Consider the following 17,301-nt stretch of genomic DNA (forward strand, 5'->3'; position numbering starts at 1 on the left):
CCCAGTAATTAAGGACTAGATGCCAAACAGGGTAACAGTAGTAGCCTAAAGAACCTCCCTCTCATGCAAACTTTTAATTCTGCTCCCTTTTTAATCTTTAATAACATTCACTAAACAGGTGCAAAATATGAATAGAGTTTATCAGACTTGTTCCTCAGGACTACATGCGCTGAAGATTGCGCCTTTGGTATTAAGTGTAAACCTCTGCATCACAACTGATGGCACAAGTCTGTTCAGAAGCAGCACTGACACGTGAATCATTAATTTGTTAGGTATATAAACAGTACAAAACCTCCTGCTAAACGCCCCCCACTAATTACAGTTAGGGAAGCATTTACTGGACCTGGATAAAATGCAGTGTTTCAAGCATGTTTAAAATTAGAACAAGAAAGGAAGTCTATTTACAAACAGGAATTGGGGTTTATGGCTTTTTTTTTCCTTTTAATTGTTTTTTGAGAAGATGTACAGATAAAAGCAAACCCAATGACTTTTCAGTGCTTTAAGAGTCGTAAATCTACATGGGCATAGCAAGAAGCAGCATATTGTACCATTAACTACAGCAAGCCTATACAATTCCTGTGTGGCAGAACAGAGGTGGAAAGTTTCATTTCAGTAACATTGGCTAATCATTTTTCCTCATGAACAGGGAACTGTTACAGAAAGTAGGAGCCTGCTTTTCAGAAGTACCCAATGTTCTCACTCCTACATCAACTTCCGTTGTTTCTCCTGATCTAAACTAGAGAACAAATGCATACAGCCATCAGATGACTTCATCACATGCAGGTACTCTAAGAGAACACAGGTAGGGCTGCTCCACTTCCCTTACAGGACCACAGACTCTTTTAATAAAAGGAATAGTTTTATATACTTTCTGAAAACACGAGGTTACAGATAATTGGTTTCTCATCTGGTACTGCTCCTAATTTGGATCAATTTTCAATTTCAAGTATTTTGATTGTCTGTGTTCACAAATATTACATCTATATCTTACCACACACTCACTATAAAAAAACCAAAAATGTTCCTCAGCATTTCCACTTTGCTCATGTTGCCTTAAGCTATAGTATGCAAGCAATTTGGTGCTGCAGGTGTTTCCTGGTGGCAAAAGAAAAAAAACCACCTTTCCCCCTCCCACTGCAGCTAGCGTTTTGCAGCTAAGATGCCCTGCATCATGTCTATGGGCAACGGAAAGATGATGGTGGAGTTCTTTTCTGCAGCAATGGTGTTCAGAGTCTGCAAGTAACGAAGCTGAAGAGCAGCAGGGGACTCTGTGATAACCATAGATGCCTCTTTCAGGGCCCTGGAAGCATTCATTTCACCTTCAGCTGCAATTACCTGGAAAAGCAAAATGAGAAATGGAACCAATTCTGATGCAATAATAAGCTAGAATTATGTCAGATAACTTCAGCCTTAACTCATACGGCAAAGATGTTGCTTATGGTTTTAAGCAAGTGCCCTCTCCTACTGCCTTTTTTCACTGGTTCTGCCTTTCTCACTTAGATATAAGGAACTCTGGTTTCCCTTCAAGGTTCTTTATGCCTGTTTTCTATTCAGTATCAGGATGCCGGTGTATAAAAACTGGCACTGAAAGTCTTGAAATACAACAGGTGGATTCATTCAAATTTTCAAAAAGTTTCTGCTTTTGTACTTCTTTCAGCACCGCCTCCTAAAAGCAGAAGGTATTCCTACATATCTGAAAAGAGCTTGACAGACGAATGATATTTCTCCCTGGGAAAACACCTTTTTATTCTTCATTCCTTTTAAATGTTTGCTCATTAGGGACCAAGTTGTAGTCATGCATTTTTATTTACAAGCAGAGCTTTTCTGCATTGGCACAATATATTCTGAGCATTTCTAAATATTCCTTTAAACACCAAAATAAATAATAAGATCAGGGAGTAATTAAACTTCAGAAAATAATCTAAAAGCTAATGCTTGAATCACCAAAGATCTTCTCCTGCAGTTCAGCTGAAGGGTGACAACACAAAGTTTTACAGCTGTTTCATTTCTCCTATGAAGAAACAAAACAGAATGCAAAGAACTTCCCATAAATCAGGGCTGGTCAGAAAAAAAGCTGGAAGGAAGTTTGGCTCCTAAGTGACTACAGTCCGCAGCTAATAACCTCAAAGTTGTTCTGTTCATGATTTGTTCTCGTAGTAAAAACTTGGGATTCCACATTTTCAAGTGAAATCTCAACTGCATAGTTCAGGATGAGATACAACAAGTGGCTGGACCCAAACCCACAAAAAATCCTACCCTGCCTTCCTATTTGCCACAACCCAATATAGAAAAGAATCTTCATCCTCCAAACCACCGCATGAAGTTCTTCATGAAGGGAAAAAGCAAACGCAAAGTCCACGCACTGATGCCATTACCTTAGCTCTTGCCTCCCGTGCAGCTTCAGCTTCTGCAGCCATTGCTCTCTGCAGCTGTATGGGTAATTTCACATCCTTGATCTCCACACGTTCCACCTTAATGCCCCAATTATCTGTTGCATCATCAAGTGTAGCCTATGTAAAGCAGGACAGTTAATTGCAGCCATATATTTGGCTGCAAGCAAGTACCCAAATTTGAAGAAAGACTATCAAGCCAACGAATTACCATAGAATTTTTGCCCTTCCTATTTAATGGTTTTTAGTACTTATGGTATGCTGTGATGATCATAGAAGCACAGCTGTTGTAAGCAAAGACTTAAAGCTTGATCAGTGTATGAAAGGAATACTGTGGTGTCATTTCCTTGAGCAGCAGCATATTGACATAACAATGCAGAATTCTCCTCCTCGCACAAATCCCCCTTCCTTACTTACAACAGCCCCCCTTGTCTATTATTGTTTTACTCACTGTTTTTTATTAGACTGAGTACCATTCCAACAGCCCTTGGCAGGGTTTTGCCTAAAGCTCCAAATCAAAACTTGGCTTGCCACTTGTAAAATTAAGTCCTGGCCTCTGATTTATCAGCAGGATCAGTGCACAACTGATTGTTCAGTGCACTGCCTCACGCTTGCACGTTGCTCATACCTGCATGTTGTGTGCAATCTCCTCACGATCAGAGAGAATCTCAGAAAGGTTTTTGGTCCCCAGAACATTCCTCAAAGTTGTCTGTGCTAAAAGACGTGTGGCTGAGTCAGCATTTGTGATATTTGCCACAGCAAGGGTAGCGTTCTGAACTCTGTAGTAAACCACTCCATCCACGTTAACCGTCACAGAGTCCTTGGTCAAGATCTAGAAAGCAATGGGAGAAACATACAATAATTGCATATAACTAAACACATATTTGTTTATATAATGATAATTACGTTCTTGTTTTACTGGACTAGTGCCTGGTTTTTCCCCAGGAAAAGCAACTGTCATGACAGCCATGTTTTATACTTGCGTGCTGCATATCAACGCGTCTACATAAGGATGCACAAACCTTTCAGCCTTGCTCTGTCAAGCTAAGATTAAATACAATAACAGCACGCTCCTCAGTGAACAATCAGTTCCACTAGCTTTGCCATGGTGTTATTTCTAATTTACTTCTTTGCACTCACTGAGGGATTTGCAGTTCATAGGTGACAAAAAAGTATTCAGAAATAATTTACACCAAAATACATATGATTTCAGCTGGGAAACTTTAGTCTTCAGTGAGGCTTACAATATCACATGTATGACAGCAGCAGATTGAATGTACAGGAACACGAGAGCTGTACATAGAGAAGGACCAAGCCAACAGGAAAGACTCCAAGGACACTAGCAGTGCAGGGGTAAGTATATGAGACCAGTCCATTCAAAATATGTTAAAGTACTCTAGTTCAGAATACAAACTGGAAATATAAATGAGAGGGACTTATTTTGTGTTTCTGTACAGGGAAAAAAGGGTAGTAGTAAGTATCACAGCAAATATAGGACACAAGTGATTTTCACTTGTGTTTAACTTCAGTCACAAGACTATTGAGTTAGCAAGACAGCTGTGCAGGTGTGTCAGTTTATAAAGCAAGGGCAAAGCAGGCAAGCTATTCAGAAAGCAGGTGAGGAAAGAAGTATTTCAGCTGCACTTTCTAACAAACATCACAGACGGTTTCCCGTATCCCAAGTGTGGATGTAGCTGAAGGCAATTCTCAAATACTGATTGTTCCATAGGAACCTTGGAATGGCCAATGCTTGAGACTTCAGCACAGCACTGGCTGTGTTAAATTAATTGACTGAATTGCAAAAACTTTGTAATTAAAGGATGTCAGTGTATAACGAAGCCCAGAGAAACAAAGGGCCCTTGAGATATTTTAGATAATGCTAACTATGTTTGGCTACTAACAAAATTGCTTTTGTCTGCCTGAAGGCAATACATATCAGCTGCTTGACTGTCAGCCCTACTTCTGCATCTCACAGAAAGAGGGCTCTTGTTGTCTGGCAGTTCATCGTCCTTCCCCAAAGTTCGATCGAATGCCACCTTGTGTTTCTGAAGGACGTCTCCGTCCTTCCGTCCCGGACAAACTGCACAGGAAATCAAACTGGCAAACATTCTCACAGTGAGATGCAAGTGATTTACTTTACCTGTCCATTGAACAAAAGGTGTACTTGCAAAGATAAGGACAGATATTCTTGATGGTTTAAAAGAGCGTACATCAGAAAGCTATCATTAATATTAATTATGTTTTAAATTTTAGTTGTAAGGAGAGTGAAACAATGCTCATGACCATGCAAAGATGGTCTAATCCTGTGTTAGAAGATGAGGATTGTGTTACCTGACAAGAGAGTGGTACGTGTGAGGTTTACCTACTTTCTGCTCCCAGTCTACTTATTTTAGTGGGCTTTTTGTAATAGCCTCAAGAAAGAACGAATAGCATGCACAGAAGTCCTGCTCTACAAATAAAAACATGTTTCTGCTTCTTCCTATTAGAAACAAGCATAATTTAATCGAGTCAAAAGAAAAAAATGTAGGACTTCACTAATAGCACATCAGCAGCTGCAACCACATTGTGCCTGCCATTGATTAGGTTTCTACCAATTACCCTTCAGAGCATGCTATGACAGCTGCCATCTGTCTAAATCTACAACTAATGACGAGCAATAAACTGACTGGCAAACATGACAGAAAACAGGAGCACCAGGCAGGTTGCTTCAAATATCTGTCTTGAAAAATACACCAGATACACAGCAGACACAGTTAATATCAGCGACACAGCATTGCTCATTTTAACATTTGTAGAAGGCTCATTTTGTCTTCTGCTGTCTGTTGGCATCACTTAGTTCAGTTAGATGGACTGTTGAGAGATTCTGCTAAGAAATTAAGATGTTCAAGTAAAATGGAACAAGAAATTAAATACATTTTTGTACTTTAGAACCTCCAAACTGAAAGATATCAGATGACATGAGGTACAGGATGTCCTCGTATGTTCCTGTACATAGTAGGACACAAAGCCCTCATATGAGAGTAGACCACTGAATTTCTAGTATTGGCATGTGGTGATGCTTTTGTGCCATTATTTTAGCTACTTCATACATCCAGATTAGTTGGCATAGAAAAGATCACTGATTCTTCTGGAAATCTTTCGAATTTCACAGAAACAACTGAAGGATGTTGCGTGTGCTCTGGCAGCCCTGAACCCAGACCTCTCCCATTCTAGCTTTTAGGCACTATTAAGTTGTCTTATTTGATCCTTAAAGGATAGCATTATTGGTTTTCTTGCAGGGATCTTATTTTACTGACCAATCTCACTAAAAACTATATATTCTTCACAGTATGCTTCACAGGTACAAATAGAAGCAGTAAGTCTACATTAAAATTACATGCTACCCGATTCTGAGAGTGGGAAAGGAAAAATAAAGTGGAAAAATCTGCAAATACTTTAGCAGATACAAAGGCAAGTGCAAGCTCACCTCTTGGGGTGGAATATCAAAAGAGATGGTCCTCATATCAACTTTGATGAAGCTGTCTGTGCAGGGCAGGACAAAAAAGAGACCTGTAGAAAAACATCCATCCAAGAAGATGTGAGAATGGATCATTAGAATAGATGGCACTAGCTGTGGAAATAAGCCTCAATCCAACCACTGTAGCTGCACAGCTCTTTGTATTGAGCTCAGCAGTGTGTTTCCCAGTGGCTTTCATGCTGGAAAAAGATTTGAAGAAAAGTATGCTGAGAAGCCTCGATTTATTCAGCTCTAAGGAGATCCAGGAAAGGCACACAGACAATTGGTTTACTACCTTCTCCCTCTAAATAACATACCTTGTCAACAGAAGTTACAAAATTACTGAGAAACTCCAGTCTATCATCTGTAGGCAGTGATCATTTTGCCAGCAACTCAATTAGAACAAAAATTAAGACTGCTCTCCAGGACGTACCCGGTCCCTTTGCTCCTCCCTTTAAGATGCGCCCAAGTCTGAAGATGATGGCTCTCTCGTATTCCTTGACAATCTGCAACAAATAGCTGAATGTCAGCCGCGGGTTTCCGGAGGCGTATCATGGACTACAAACTACACATGCTAGACTCGACACAGTCTTAAGCCTCGTATCTAATATGCACTACATTTTATTTCTCTATTGGATGCTTTTGAGTATTTTAGACTAAACTTTATTCTTAAAAAGCAAACAGCAAAAGGAACAGTAAGAAAAACGTTCCAGAAGAAATATTCTTCAGACTACAGCACTATCTGTCAACAGCAGAAGCAACACTGCGGGGCAAGACCAAGCAGGGACTGAAAGCTGCCAGCAGGAATATCCTTGCAACAAGAAAACACAGCATAGTGGGAGTGACACAGCAGAGATTTTCCACCTGTAGTTCTGATGGGGTGAATTAATAAAAACAAAGCAGGAGTTGTATCCACATTGCTGGAAACTGGAAATATTGAGCTCGAAGTGATCACAAATGGCACATTCTCTGTGAATCTGTCACGAATGCAAACATGTACCTACATATTTTCATGTTGATATTTACAGAGATCTCCTTAAAAATTCATTTTGTTTTTAATGAAATCAATCCTTAGAATTATTCTGATATTCCAAACTAGCTCATACACCAGCACTGGCTGGGCAGACATTGTGAAGGTGTCAGTGCAAAAATTCCTTTCTGATTTGAAGATCAACAAAGTGAAATGTTGGGGTTTGCCGCAGTCCAGGAGAAAATGGGCTTCTTTGTTCTTAAAATGAATAATGTAATACTGAATTGGGAAGCACTGCATCGCCTGAAGCTCTAATCCAACTTAGCAGTGAAAAGTTTTACCTTTATGCACATCCAGATTGATACAGGAAATGTAAGAACGGTGAAGAAGAAAGAAAATATCACCAGGATCCATCCACACACCCCAAGACCGGTGTCAGCATTGCCTGAAAGAAAAGAGCAGGAATGTTCTGATTTCCAAAATAAAGAGCACCTGTCCAGGAGAACACTGCAATGGGATTTTTCTTTTGCATAAGCCGCTGTTCCTGTTACTCCTCTGGCCAAACTCATCGGGTTCAGATCAAGTCAAATTAAGAGCCCGGTTCTGCTTTCTTCTGCACTATCCCTAAGTTGCACAAGATGGCTGAGGGCAGGATGTGGTTCACAGCACTGGTACAGAACAAAGCACGCACATCTCTGCCACCCCTTTAGCTAACGGGTACAAACACAGACTCTCAAATCCTCCTTCTTCCCCAGGCCCTCTAGCACAGTTATCGACAGGCAGCAACAGAAATCCTGTTCCTTCACTGAGGACAGAAGTCAGAACCACGCTTGCTTCAAAAGGAGTGGGATGGAAATACCCCAAAGACCTGCTGGCAACAGGACACTGAAAATTTGATTTGTGTTCCAATTATCAGAGATGCAGATCTGAGAAAAGTACAACAAAAGTGGCGAAGTATAAGAAATAAGTTTCCAAGTCTCCACTCAACAATTATTCTAAGTAGAACTGATTTCATTATAAAACAAAACACTGATTCTGAAGACAGTCATTGATTTTAACAACTGTGGGCACACACGTTGTGTCAGGTGTCCACGACTGCATGCAGCATTAGCAACAAATGCACTGATAGAGAGGGAAGCGAAACAGATGAGTCAGAAATCAGTAATTTGGAAAGCAAATAACTATGCTTTGTGAACTGAGATCCACAGTATATTTGACTGAAGTAAAAGTCATTGATAGAACTAGGAACCAGAATCAAAGTTTCCATTCCTCGTTTACACAGTTGGTTAAAATCTGTGCCACAGAGCTGCTGCAGTAACGCTGAATACAGAGGTGCTGGAGAATAACTTCTGTCCACGAGGGAGCAGGAACTTGGCAGTTACTCAAAACTTCCAAAGGCCATCAGCATCTTCTCTGTTAGCTCACATGCCACTGCCACAACCCTCAGTGAGGCACCTAACATCACGTGCCATTTTCAAGTGCCTCTATGGAAAGTTACCTACACATACTGCCCACAGTTTACAAGTGACTTCCAGGTATTCTGCAAAAGTCAAGGAAAGGTGTTATGTGTGTGATATGTGCTGGCATTCAGCATTAAGCAATGATGAACAAAGAGCAAATACCTCCCATTTTGCAACAGGGTATTAGCTAACTTAAACACTGAAAGAAAGACACTACAGCAGAGACAACGCCTGGAAACTACAATAATGAAAGGAAACGACAATCAGCGATGGTTTACTGTTAATCTTAGGGATAATTTATACTAAGAAGAAAATAGTAATGATAAAAACAACTCATTTGTACTGTTCTATCACGGTCACGGAAAGCCCAACTTACACCAGAAGAAGCCCAACCCCATCACCCTGACACTCCTATGAACTTGTAGCCATTTTTCAGCTCGCAGTCCCTCTACCTTCTCCACGTGAGCTCTCTCTTGCTTGATTTTCTAAACTATTCTATACCCCCATAGCTTCAGTTCAAACACTCCTCACTTCCTGCACACTAGCAACAGCCTTGCTCTTTTATTATCAATATATCCAAAACTCACACTTGGAATTCAATCAATCTTATTTTTGGGCAGTCTGCAAGAAATTATGCGCATCTTTCAGGAAATAAACCCCAAGGAGAAAGAAAATTAAAACCATTTTAATCAAATTAGCCTCGGACCCCCTTGAAGCTGATGGGAAGAATTCCTGCTGCTTTAGCAAGGAATAACGCCTTGGCTCATCAAACAAGATGACAATTTGTGCCAGGAGGTGAAAGGGGCCGCTCTCCCATGAGTGCTCCTGGTGTGGCACAGCCTTCATGGGAGAAGTATTTTCTTCCACAAAGCCTACGCAACGTGAACAAATACACAGCGGTGAGGCAGCAAGAATGCGAATGAGTGCCAGGCACAGCGATAGGAAAGGCTCTTCCCATCTTCCCTATTCTTGAGCATACAGAAGCCCAGCAGATCAGAGCACAACACTATAGGGATTAAGTGCATGCGAGGCTCTACCACTACCCCTACCGCACAGGGGTCTGCATGCTGCTATCTGAAATGCAGGACAGCGTGAGAACAACTGTGCGGGTTATCGTATGACAGTTGTTCAACCGCTTGCTAATCAGCAAACAGTGACTAACGCTTTTTACGGGAAATCTTTTTGTTGTTGTTGTTTGTTTCAGAGCATCTCAAAGCATTTCCTGGGGGAAACAGCTAAAAACGGTTTTGCCTAATTAATCAGAGTTACATCCAAAGCCTACCGAGTCCATAGATACTTCACCGCGACAACTCTGTTTTGGCCTCCGAAACAACGCACGGAAGAACCAGCAGCACATGAGGGGAAAGGGCTGCAGGGCACGGCGGGATCAGAGCAACCCGTCAGATATTAATAACAAGCACAGAATGGAACGCAGCTCGTGCCCAAGGATACCAGAGCCATGCGTGTCCCATCGGGGCCCACACGGACCCGCAGTTATTTATACCACAACTCGGATTACCGGCCGCAGCCGTTGCGGATGGTGGTCTTAGAACTCACTTCCTTCTCGGGTTGCAGCGGGCGCGGAAAGCTCCGGCTGCGTTATTTCAGGGCATCCCTCGCCACCGCCCGAGCCGGGGAAACCACCGCCGCCTCCTCCCGTCCCGCTACAAAAAAAAAACCTCAGCAGGGAAAACGAGCGCCCCGCAACTCCTCCAGCCCGCCGACAGCACGGGGAATTCGCTCCGGGATCTGCAGGACCGGGGCTGCAGGCGGCGATGCGGTGCCGCCGTTCTCGCGGGGCGAACTTTGGAATAGAAAGCAGCAAACTTTTGCTGAGCGACCGATCAGCGATACTGAAAACAATCGGTATAAAGCCAAAGCGAAACTGAAAACCGGAGGGCGACTCTCCGGGCACCGACAACCAACTCGGGGACCGGACCGCGGACCGCCCCGCTCCCGTCCCGTTACCGTGCAGCCGCTGCTGCGCCTTCGCCGCTCCCCCCGCCTCGCAGTCCGCCATGGCCGCTCCTCGTGCCCTCTGCCCGCCCCGCCCCGCCAACCCTCGGATCTCAGCCCTCGAGGGTGGGGCCGCGCGGCCGGCGCGTGCGGGGCGGACCGTTGTTGGGCCGCGCGCCGTTACCTCAGCGGTGCGGGCGGGAAGGGCTGAGGGGGGATGCGGGGGAGGAGATGGCGGCCCGGTGACCCCGCGGTGCGGTGCGGTGCGGAGCCGTCCGCGTGAACGGCGGCGGGAGCCGATGGCTCCGCGTGGCTTCACGGTGCGGAGTGGCTTCCAAAGAGATCCTTTTCACCGCTCCGTTTGAGCCGTAATGCCTTGGGGCGTTCTGTATTCCTGCCTAAAGTGAGGGCAGAATTACAGCAAACAAACAAACACCAAACAACCCCAAACAACCCCTAACTTTGAGAAATCCGCCCATAAAGCAACGTGGGAGGTTGCACTGTGCTGTAACAGCACATCGTGCTCCTGAAAGCAAAACCGGACACACGAGAAGCGCACGGCGAGCAGTCGGACACGGAGCTGCTCCAGCAGGGAATGGTGCGGCACAGGTGGGTGCACGCAGCTCCAGGTGGGCACGGAGCACGAGCAGGGAAATGGAACTGCTGCGATGTGCTGTTAGAGCACAGTGCGGGGGAAAGGAGATCCCGTGCCTTTTTTTTTCTCTTTGCTGAGCGTAGGTCTTCTGGCAAGCAGAGTGCTGAGAACGTCTCTGTGATGAGGGACGAAGGATGTGCTTGAAATGGGAGGAATGTGTTCTGTGCAACCACTGAGCAAAGGAGCTGTGGAGATCTGCTGCCATCAGTGCCCAGTTTGGTACTGGAAAGCCTAAGCCGGTGCCAGTAATGAGGTAAGGTAATTTCAATACAAATTGAGCGTTGCTGAATGTATCATAACTGATTTACATTTAAATCGTGGGTCCCTTCCAACTCGCACCGTCCTTTTATTCTGTGGTTCTGTGATCATTTCAGTGCCTGTAAATTTATCTCTAAACCAAAAAGTCCACAACCAAAACCTTGTATTCCACACAGAGCTGGTGTCACTTACAGCTCAGATTGCAACTTTTCACACTCGCATACAAACGTTCGTGACCGTTTGCTCGAGGAGGAGAGAGCCTTCTCTTTCAGATGCCCATCCCGCACCCTTCTGCCGCTTCATGGCGTTTGCCAACAAGGTTGGAGAGGTGCTGGAGGCTTGGAGGTCGCGGTGCTGCTGTGCGGTTTGTTGCTGCCATCTGCTGAGCCGTGAGCGCTCGTACAGCTCAGGAGCTCGGATGGGCGAGAGGGGCTGCGGGGACTCAGAGGGGAGAGCTCAAGGTGAGGAAATGCAACTCTTATATAAGGGTTATAACCTTATAACGCAGCTTATGGCAGCATTGGAAAGTCTTCTCATTGAGTTTTTTTTTTTTGTTTCAATAAACAAAGGAATGAAAGGATTTGATTTTTGGCTCGCCAGAGGACAACCGCGGGCTTGCAAATGGATTTGTTAATCCTTAGCAGCACGTGTGGAGCGGTGTGAGCCCCTGTGCTCCCGCCATCCTGCAGGGGAGCAGCTGCAGCTGCTGTGGTTGCTCACCTGTGTGTGTCCGTACGCGATTTCTGCCCTCTGAAAAATCTGAGAGCGGAGCGCACAGCGACCACGAGGTGTCAGCCGGGTCCCAAGCACGGCTCTGCCCGTGGCAGCCTCCGAAACGGTATTTTTAAGGTACAGATTCGTGTCATCCCATTCCTTCTGATAATGAAGTTGTAGTCTGCGGTGACTGTCGGGGGCTGTTCCTTTAAATGCTGTTTCTGACCTCGCAGACATGCTGGATCTGAGATGCTGTGCTCACAAATCCTCTCCGAGCTGCAGGTGCTGTGCAGAGCTCCGCCTGGCAGTTCTGCCGTACACGAGCTCCCAAGAGCCGTGCGTTGCCTGTGTCCCACGCTGAGCACGTGGAGCACGTTGGTAACGAGGAGCATTGCTGTGCTTTGTCACTGCTGTTTCTTTTCTCCCAGTTAGCAATAGGTTCTGAGGGACTCTCACTGACTTTTTCCATTGCTGTTCACCATTCAGCTTTAGGGGTGAACTCCACATAAGTTAGGACACGTAGTGTCTTCTTATCTGCATATGTGCTTAAATATTCTGTTGACTTTTGAGCTGGAGTCATATCTCTGGAGAACCATCACTTTCCATCACGTGAGGAATTGCAGTGTTTGCACACACCTCGGTTTTCTCCTGAAGAACATCGGTTCATCTCAGTGCCTCCCAAAGCAGCTACAGCTGAACAAAAGCAGACTCAGCCAACGCTTCCCACGTTGTACAAATCTGCACTTCATTTAGGAGCCCCTTTCTGCACCATGGGATTCTTTCTTTGCGGTGGAAATAGAGCATGCATGTTTTGGAGTCAAGAACCCCAAAATAGAAGCGTGTTAAATTCAGTTATTTTAAACAGAATAATTTCTCCCACAGTAAAGGGTGCATTGTTTATAATATCTTTGAGGATGGGAGGTTAATTGTTAGGAGGTTGTTTACATTTTCGGATATACATAGCAGCCCAGCCAGCAGGACTCATCCCCAGGGATCCCTGCACTGCATTATTATTATTATTATTATTATTATTATTATTATTATTTTCTGGAGTATTTCTTGTGGCTCGGAGCAGAGGAGTGGTGTGCCCTTGGTGAGGCACTGAGCTGCCCCTCTGTCAACAGGAAAAATAAAAGAAGGAAAAAAAGAAAAAGTGCTGTACTGTTGTGTTAGCAACATTTAACAAAATCCAGCTCTGTATTTTAGGGCTGTGCTGAGTGAATATATTCTAAGCTAAAGCAAGTAAGAGACACTGGAATTTCCCAGTGCTCTCCAATAAGTTTCCTGAGAACCCTTCTTCTATTCCCTCTGCCGTTCCTTATGCTAGTCGTGTGTGCAGAAGGTTTTGCTTGTCATTTCTGGGCTTACCCAGAATTCAGCTGGCTGCTTTTTGATTCCTCAGAATAATGATTTCTTTGCTTCTGTAGATTTGGTGAAGGAGAAAATTTGTGTTTAACAAAACAGAAAAAGCCTCGGGTGATAGAGAAGAAAAAGGAGAGCAGCAGGACAAGTGGAAGCCATCGAGGTGCCCTTAAAGCAGCAGAGCAATGGCACACGAGGCTTCCAGGAGCCCGGCCTCAGAAGAAATGCCCCATAGGCTGTCACTGAGAACTTATGTACTGATTTTACATCTCTTTCAAAAGCAGCAACGTTATTTAAAAGAAAATGCTATAATGCTTTTATACGGAAGAAATTTGTATTGGAATGTCCGTGGAATGGCCCTGAGCTGCTGAATTCATCACCTGCTTGGCATGGTTTCCCATAGGCAGGGTTCTCATGAGGCCTGAGTGCCCATAGCAAACTTTGATGTGAAACTGGGATGTGATGAACACCCAGAGATGTCAGCAGAGGACAGAACCTGTTGGTTTTCCTGGTGCTCCCCATTCCCCAGCAGCTGCTGTTCTTCTCTTGAGTTTGTCTGTTTCATTCAGTGATGCGGATCTGTGCCTCACATCCACTCTGCAGTTAGAAATAGTTACACAGGTTGCCATGAATAAAAGCTTATCTTGCCAGGATGGGGATGACACCGTTCTGATACTGTGGTTAGACTTGGAGGAGCATTAATTCCAACGTGTCAGCCTGTGTGGGTGAAGTGCTGGCCCTTATTCCTGTCCTGTGCTCCTTTCCCACCGTAGGGATGCACTGCCATGACTGAGCGCAGTGCTGACACGGCCCAGCTGTGTCTGTCTGTCCTTCCTTCACTTAAAGCAAGCTCAAAGGACTACGAGAGAGTTGAACAGCAGAAGAACTAATTGGTATTTTTGAAAATGTAACATTAAGTAAAGCTCAAAGTTTATGAACAGGTTTGATAGAGAACTAAAAGACCCATGATGTGTTTCTATGGAAACTACAGCTTAAGGTTTTTATCTGATGAGATTCTAAAAGGAGAACAATCTGTCTCTTTTCTGATTTCAGTAGACAGAGAATAAATACAGCCAAATCAATTGCTAAGTGGTCTTTGAAAAGATAGCTAATGAAGTGCTTCAGGATGAAAACTGCTGCAAAAATGGAAGGTGACACTTCTGTCTTAATCACTGCCACTAATTATGAGATTTTCGGGACAGATTGCTGGTGAGAAGCTGCAGCTCAGCAGTCAAAATATTTGTGCATGTTTCCATGCAGCTGCTGTCCCTGCTTTGTTTGTTTATTTATTTATTTGCGCTCCGTCTGATGACGAGAGCTTCTGTCACAGCGCGCTGCTCACGGACGGTCCTGGGCTGTGTGTGGGATTCTGCTGTGTGCTTCTCTGCCCACCTCCAGTGCTGACCCCACATCCCGCTTCCAGCGCCCAACGTGGCCCTGGGGCTGCCTGGGAGCTGCTGGCCCTGCGTGTGCTGTGCTGGGCCGGGCTGAGCGCTGCTGCTGTGTGCTGTGCGATGGCTGGGCTGCACCATTGGCTCGTTGTAGCACACGTGCAGTGTGCTGGTCAGAAGTGAAAGTTGCGATTCACGAAGCCATTGTACTGTTCCTGTCCACGCTTTCATGCACTTTGATGTCACTTGCTTGATCTGCACAGATTGCTCCCAGCCTTACGATTCGTGGCGCACAGTCTATTCATCCTCACTTTCTTCCAGATCTTTCAGTATTTGATGGCAGGGACTCACGTCACCAAGCCTTCACCCAGAGCCAGAGCACCTTGTGCCAGCTGTGATGAGTTCCTCCCCATTTCCCCAGGCCACACAATTAACTTCATTTTGAAAAGAACATATGGCCGTGTTTAGAACTGGCAGAGGCTGAGATGTTTCCACTTTTGATTCTCTTCTAATTTTGACGGTCACAGCAAATGAAATAACATATGTACTTGTGTCTTCATTCTGATGAAGAAAAATACCAAACTGAGGTTATCTGAATACTAATATACACGGCCTCTTTTCTCTGACACAAAAGGAATCATACCCTTCTGCACGGTGATGGCTTCTTATGAAGCAACAGATGGCTCCAGCAGGCAAGAACAAAAGCCCTGGGACTTGGCTCTTACCTTCAGTGTGTGCTGCTCCTTCTGCACGTATTGTAAACTCTGAGTACTGCTAAGGTGTCTGTAGAGATTAGATGAGTGGAATAAATAACTTTGGAATACAGTGTAGGTAGGCACAAAATACGCTCTTTTATTGCATCGTATTAACTGTGAATAAATAATCAAACAACCTGGCCCCAAATGTAAGGGAAAGCCTTTTAAAAAAGTGTAAATGAGCGTACAGCGTTCTTCAATCTCACAAGAGAAAACAACGTATTGTACAAAAAGGCCAACCCAACAACCAAGAAGCCTTTGCTATAAGCAAATGGAATACTTGGAGTTTTAGAGGAACCCTCCTCAGGATTTGAAGACTGTTACCAGCCTGGCATTACGTGGATAGCTTTGGAAGGGACTTTGAATGCCTTTACGGCTGTGATTTGTCATGTATTGCATTTACTGAGATAATTGCAGCCACCAGCATGCTCGCACTTCGGCTCAGGGGCTGCTCAGCCCTGGGGATGAGTGCAGATTCTCTCCTGGGCTGGTGCTGTATGCAAAACCATAGGAAGAGGCTGCCAGGCTGTCAGACTTCTCTTTTTTCCCCCTCCTCGGAGGTCTCAGAGGTGCCTGTGTTCTCTCTCCTCTCTCTTTGGCTCTTTATCTGCTATTGAACCACCTCTCACCTTTGTGCTATTTTCCTGTGGGTGATACATGCAGTACTGTATCACAGCTACGTGGGAAATGATGCACAGTTTGTTGCAGCAGCTACCAGGCAACCCCAGAGTGCTGCATTTCTTATGGTGACACAACTTCCAGATGTTCCAACTGAAATGTTCATGCTTTCAGTGGTCTGACTTACTGCTTTAATGAGTGGAATACACTGCGTGTTTGGGGCTGTAGAACAAACGAAAATAATGGATGAAGTGGACTTTAGATAATTGTAATGATAGTGGCAGTGGTTTAATGGGGTAACAAAACCTAACAGAAACAGTCTGGTGCCAACTGTATCCTATGGCAGCCTGTATGGCCGCCTTGTCTGCACACTGCTGCTCCCTGTGAGCCCCTGGTAGCTGCATTCAAATCCATTTATTTTTCCTCCTGGTCAGGATTTCTTAGCTTGCCATCTAAAATATAGAGCTGGTCATTTTTAACTGAAAGATCTAAAAGCTACCGAGACCATGGAAGTGGGAAACAGAGGTGGCAACATGTCAGATTTCTAATTACTTGGATCTTACTGATGTGCCTGGTGTTCTTGTTGTGTTTCCATGCCCCGTATCTAGGGAATGGACGTTTGTTCACATGTCTTTTCGTACTGCAGCTGAACGTGGATTTCCCCCCAAGCCTGCCATCTATCTCCTAAATGACTGTTTTTGTTCATGGAGACAATTAGCAAAGAACTGTAGGTCTTGTTCTGTATTAAGCTGCTGGGAAAACCCCCTCTGACTTTGGTTAGAATGGATTCAGCACTGACAATGGCTGAAGTCCCACTGCTTGCCTCTCCTTTCATCTGGGGACTGTGGCTTTTAATGGGTTGCAAGCTTTCTCAGCGGAAATTGTCTTCCATTTGGAAGGGATTTATGTTCCCATTTCTTGTTGCATACATTTCTTATTTGACTTTTTCATGTAGGTTAAAAATATGCTGCAACTCTGTCCACAGAGATGCCTGTTATGCTGAAGTAATTAGAGTTGTGCCACAGTTTCCACTATAAACTGCATTTCTGGAGGTTTTATTACTTGGCTTTGGTAGTTCCTTCTTGTAAACATGGCGTACACTCAGGCACAAATTGTTTTGAAATTTGTTTTAAATGTCCATTTCCACTTTTTTGGAGCCATAAAAGAAATGAGGAGAGGCCGGAGCAATCAGCTGATTCTGGTCTCCATAAATCGCAGGGAAAGGTGCAGTGGTGCAGCTCATAGCCAACGAGCCCCACTGCTAATGGGGCCATTC

General features: G+C 44.5%; 1 protein-coding gene across 1 annotated transcript; it reads right to left on the reverse strand.

The window, feature by feature from the left end:
• Positions 1-1,140: 1,140 nt before the first annotated feature.
• Positions 1,141-16,066, reverse strand: STOM (stomatin; the record flags this gene model as incomplete). The annotated part of the gene is given in 9 exon segments (XM_079544826.1): positions 1,141-1,335; positions 2,376-2,510; positions 3,019-3,222; positions 5,857-5,939; positions 6,320-6,392; positions 7,198-7,301; positions 15,378-15,426; positions 15,430-15,435; positions 16,037-16,066. Coding segments are annotated over 9 exon segments (879 nt in total).
• Between the last annotated feature and the right edge of the window lie 1,235 nt (positions 16,067-17,301).

The sequence above is a fragment of the Tetrao urogallus genome (genome assembly GCF_951394365.1).
Source record: "Tetrao urogallus genome assembly, chromosome: 19".
Classification (NCBI taxonomy): Eukaryota; Metazoa; Chordata; class Aves; order Galliformes; family Phasianidae; genus Tetrao; species Tetrao urogallus.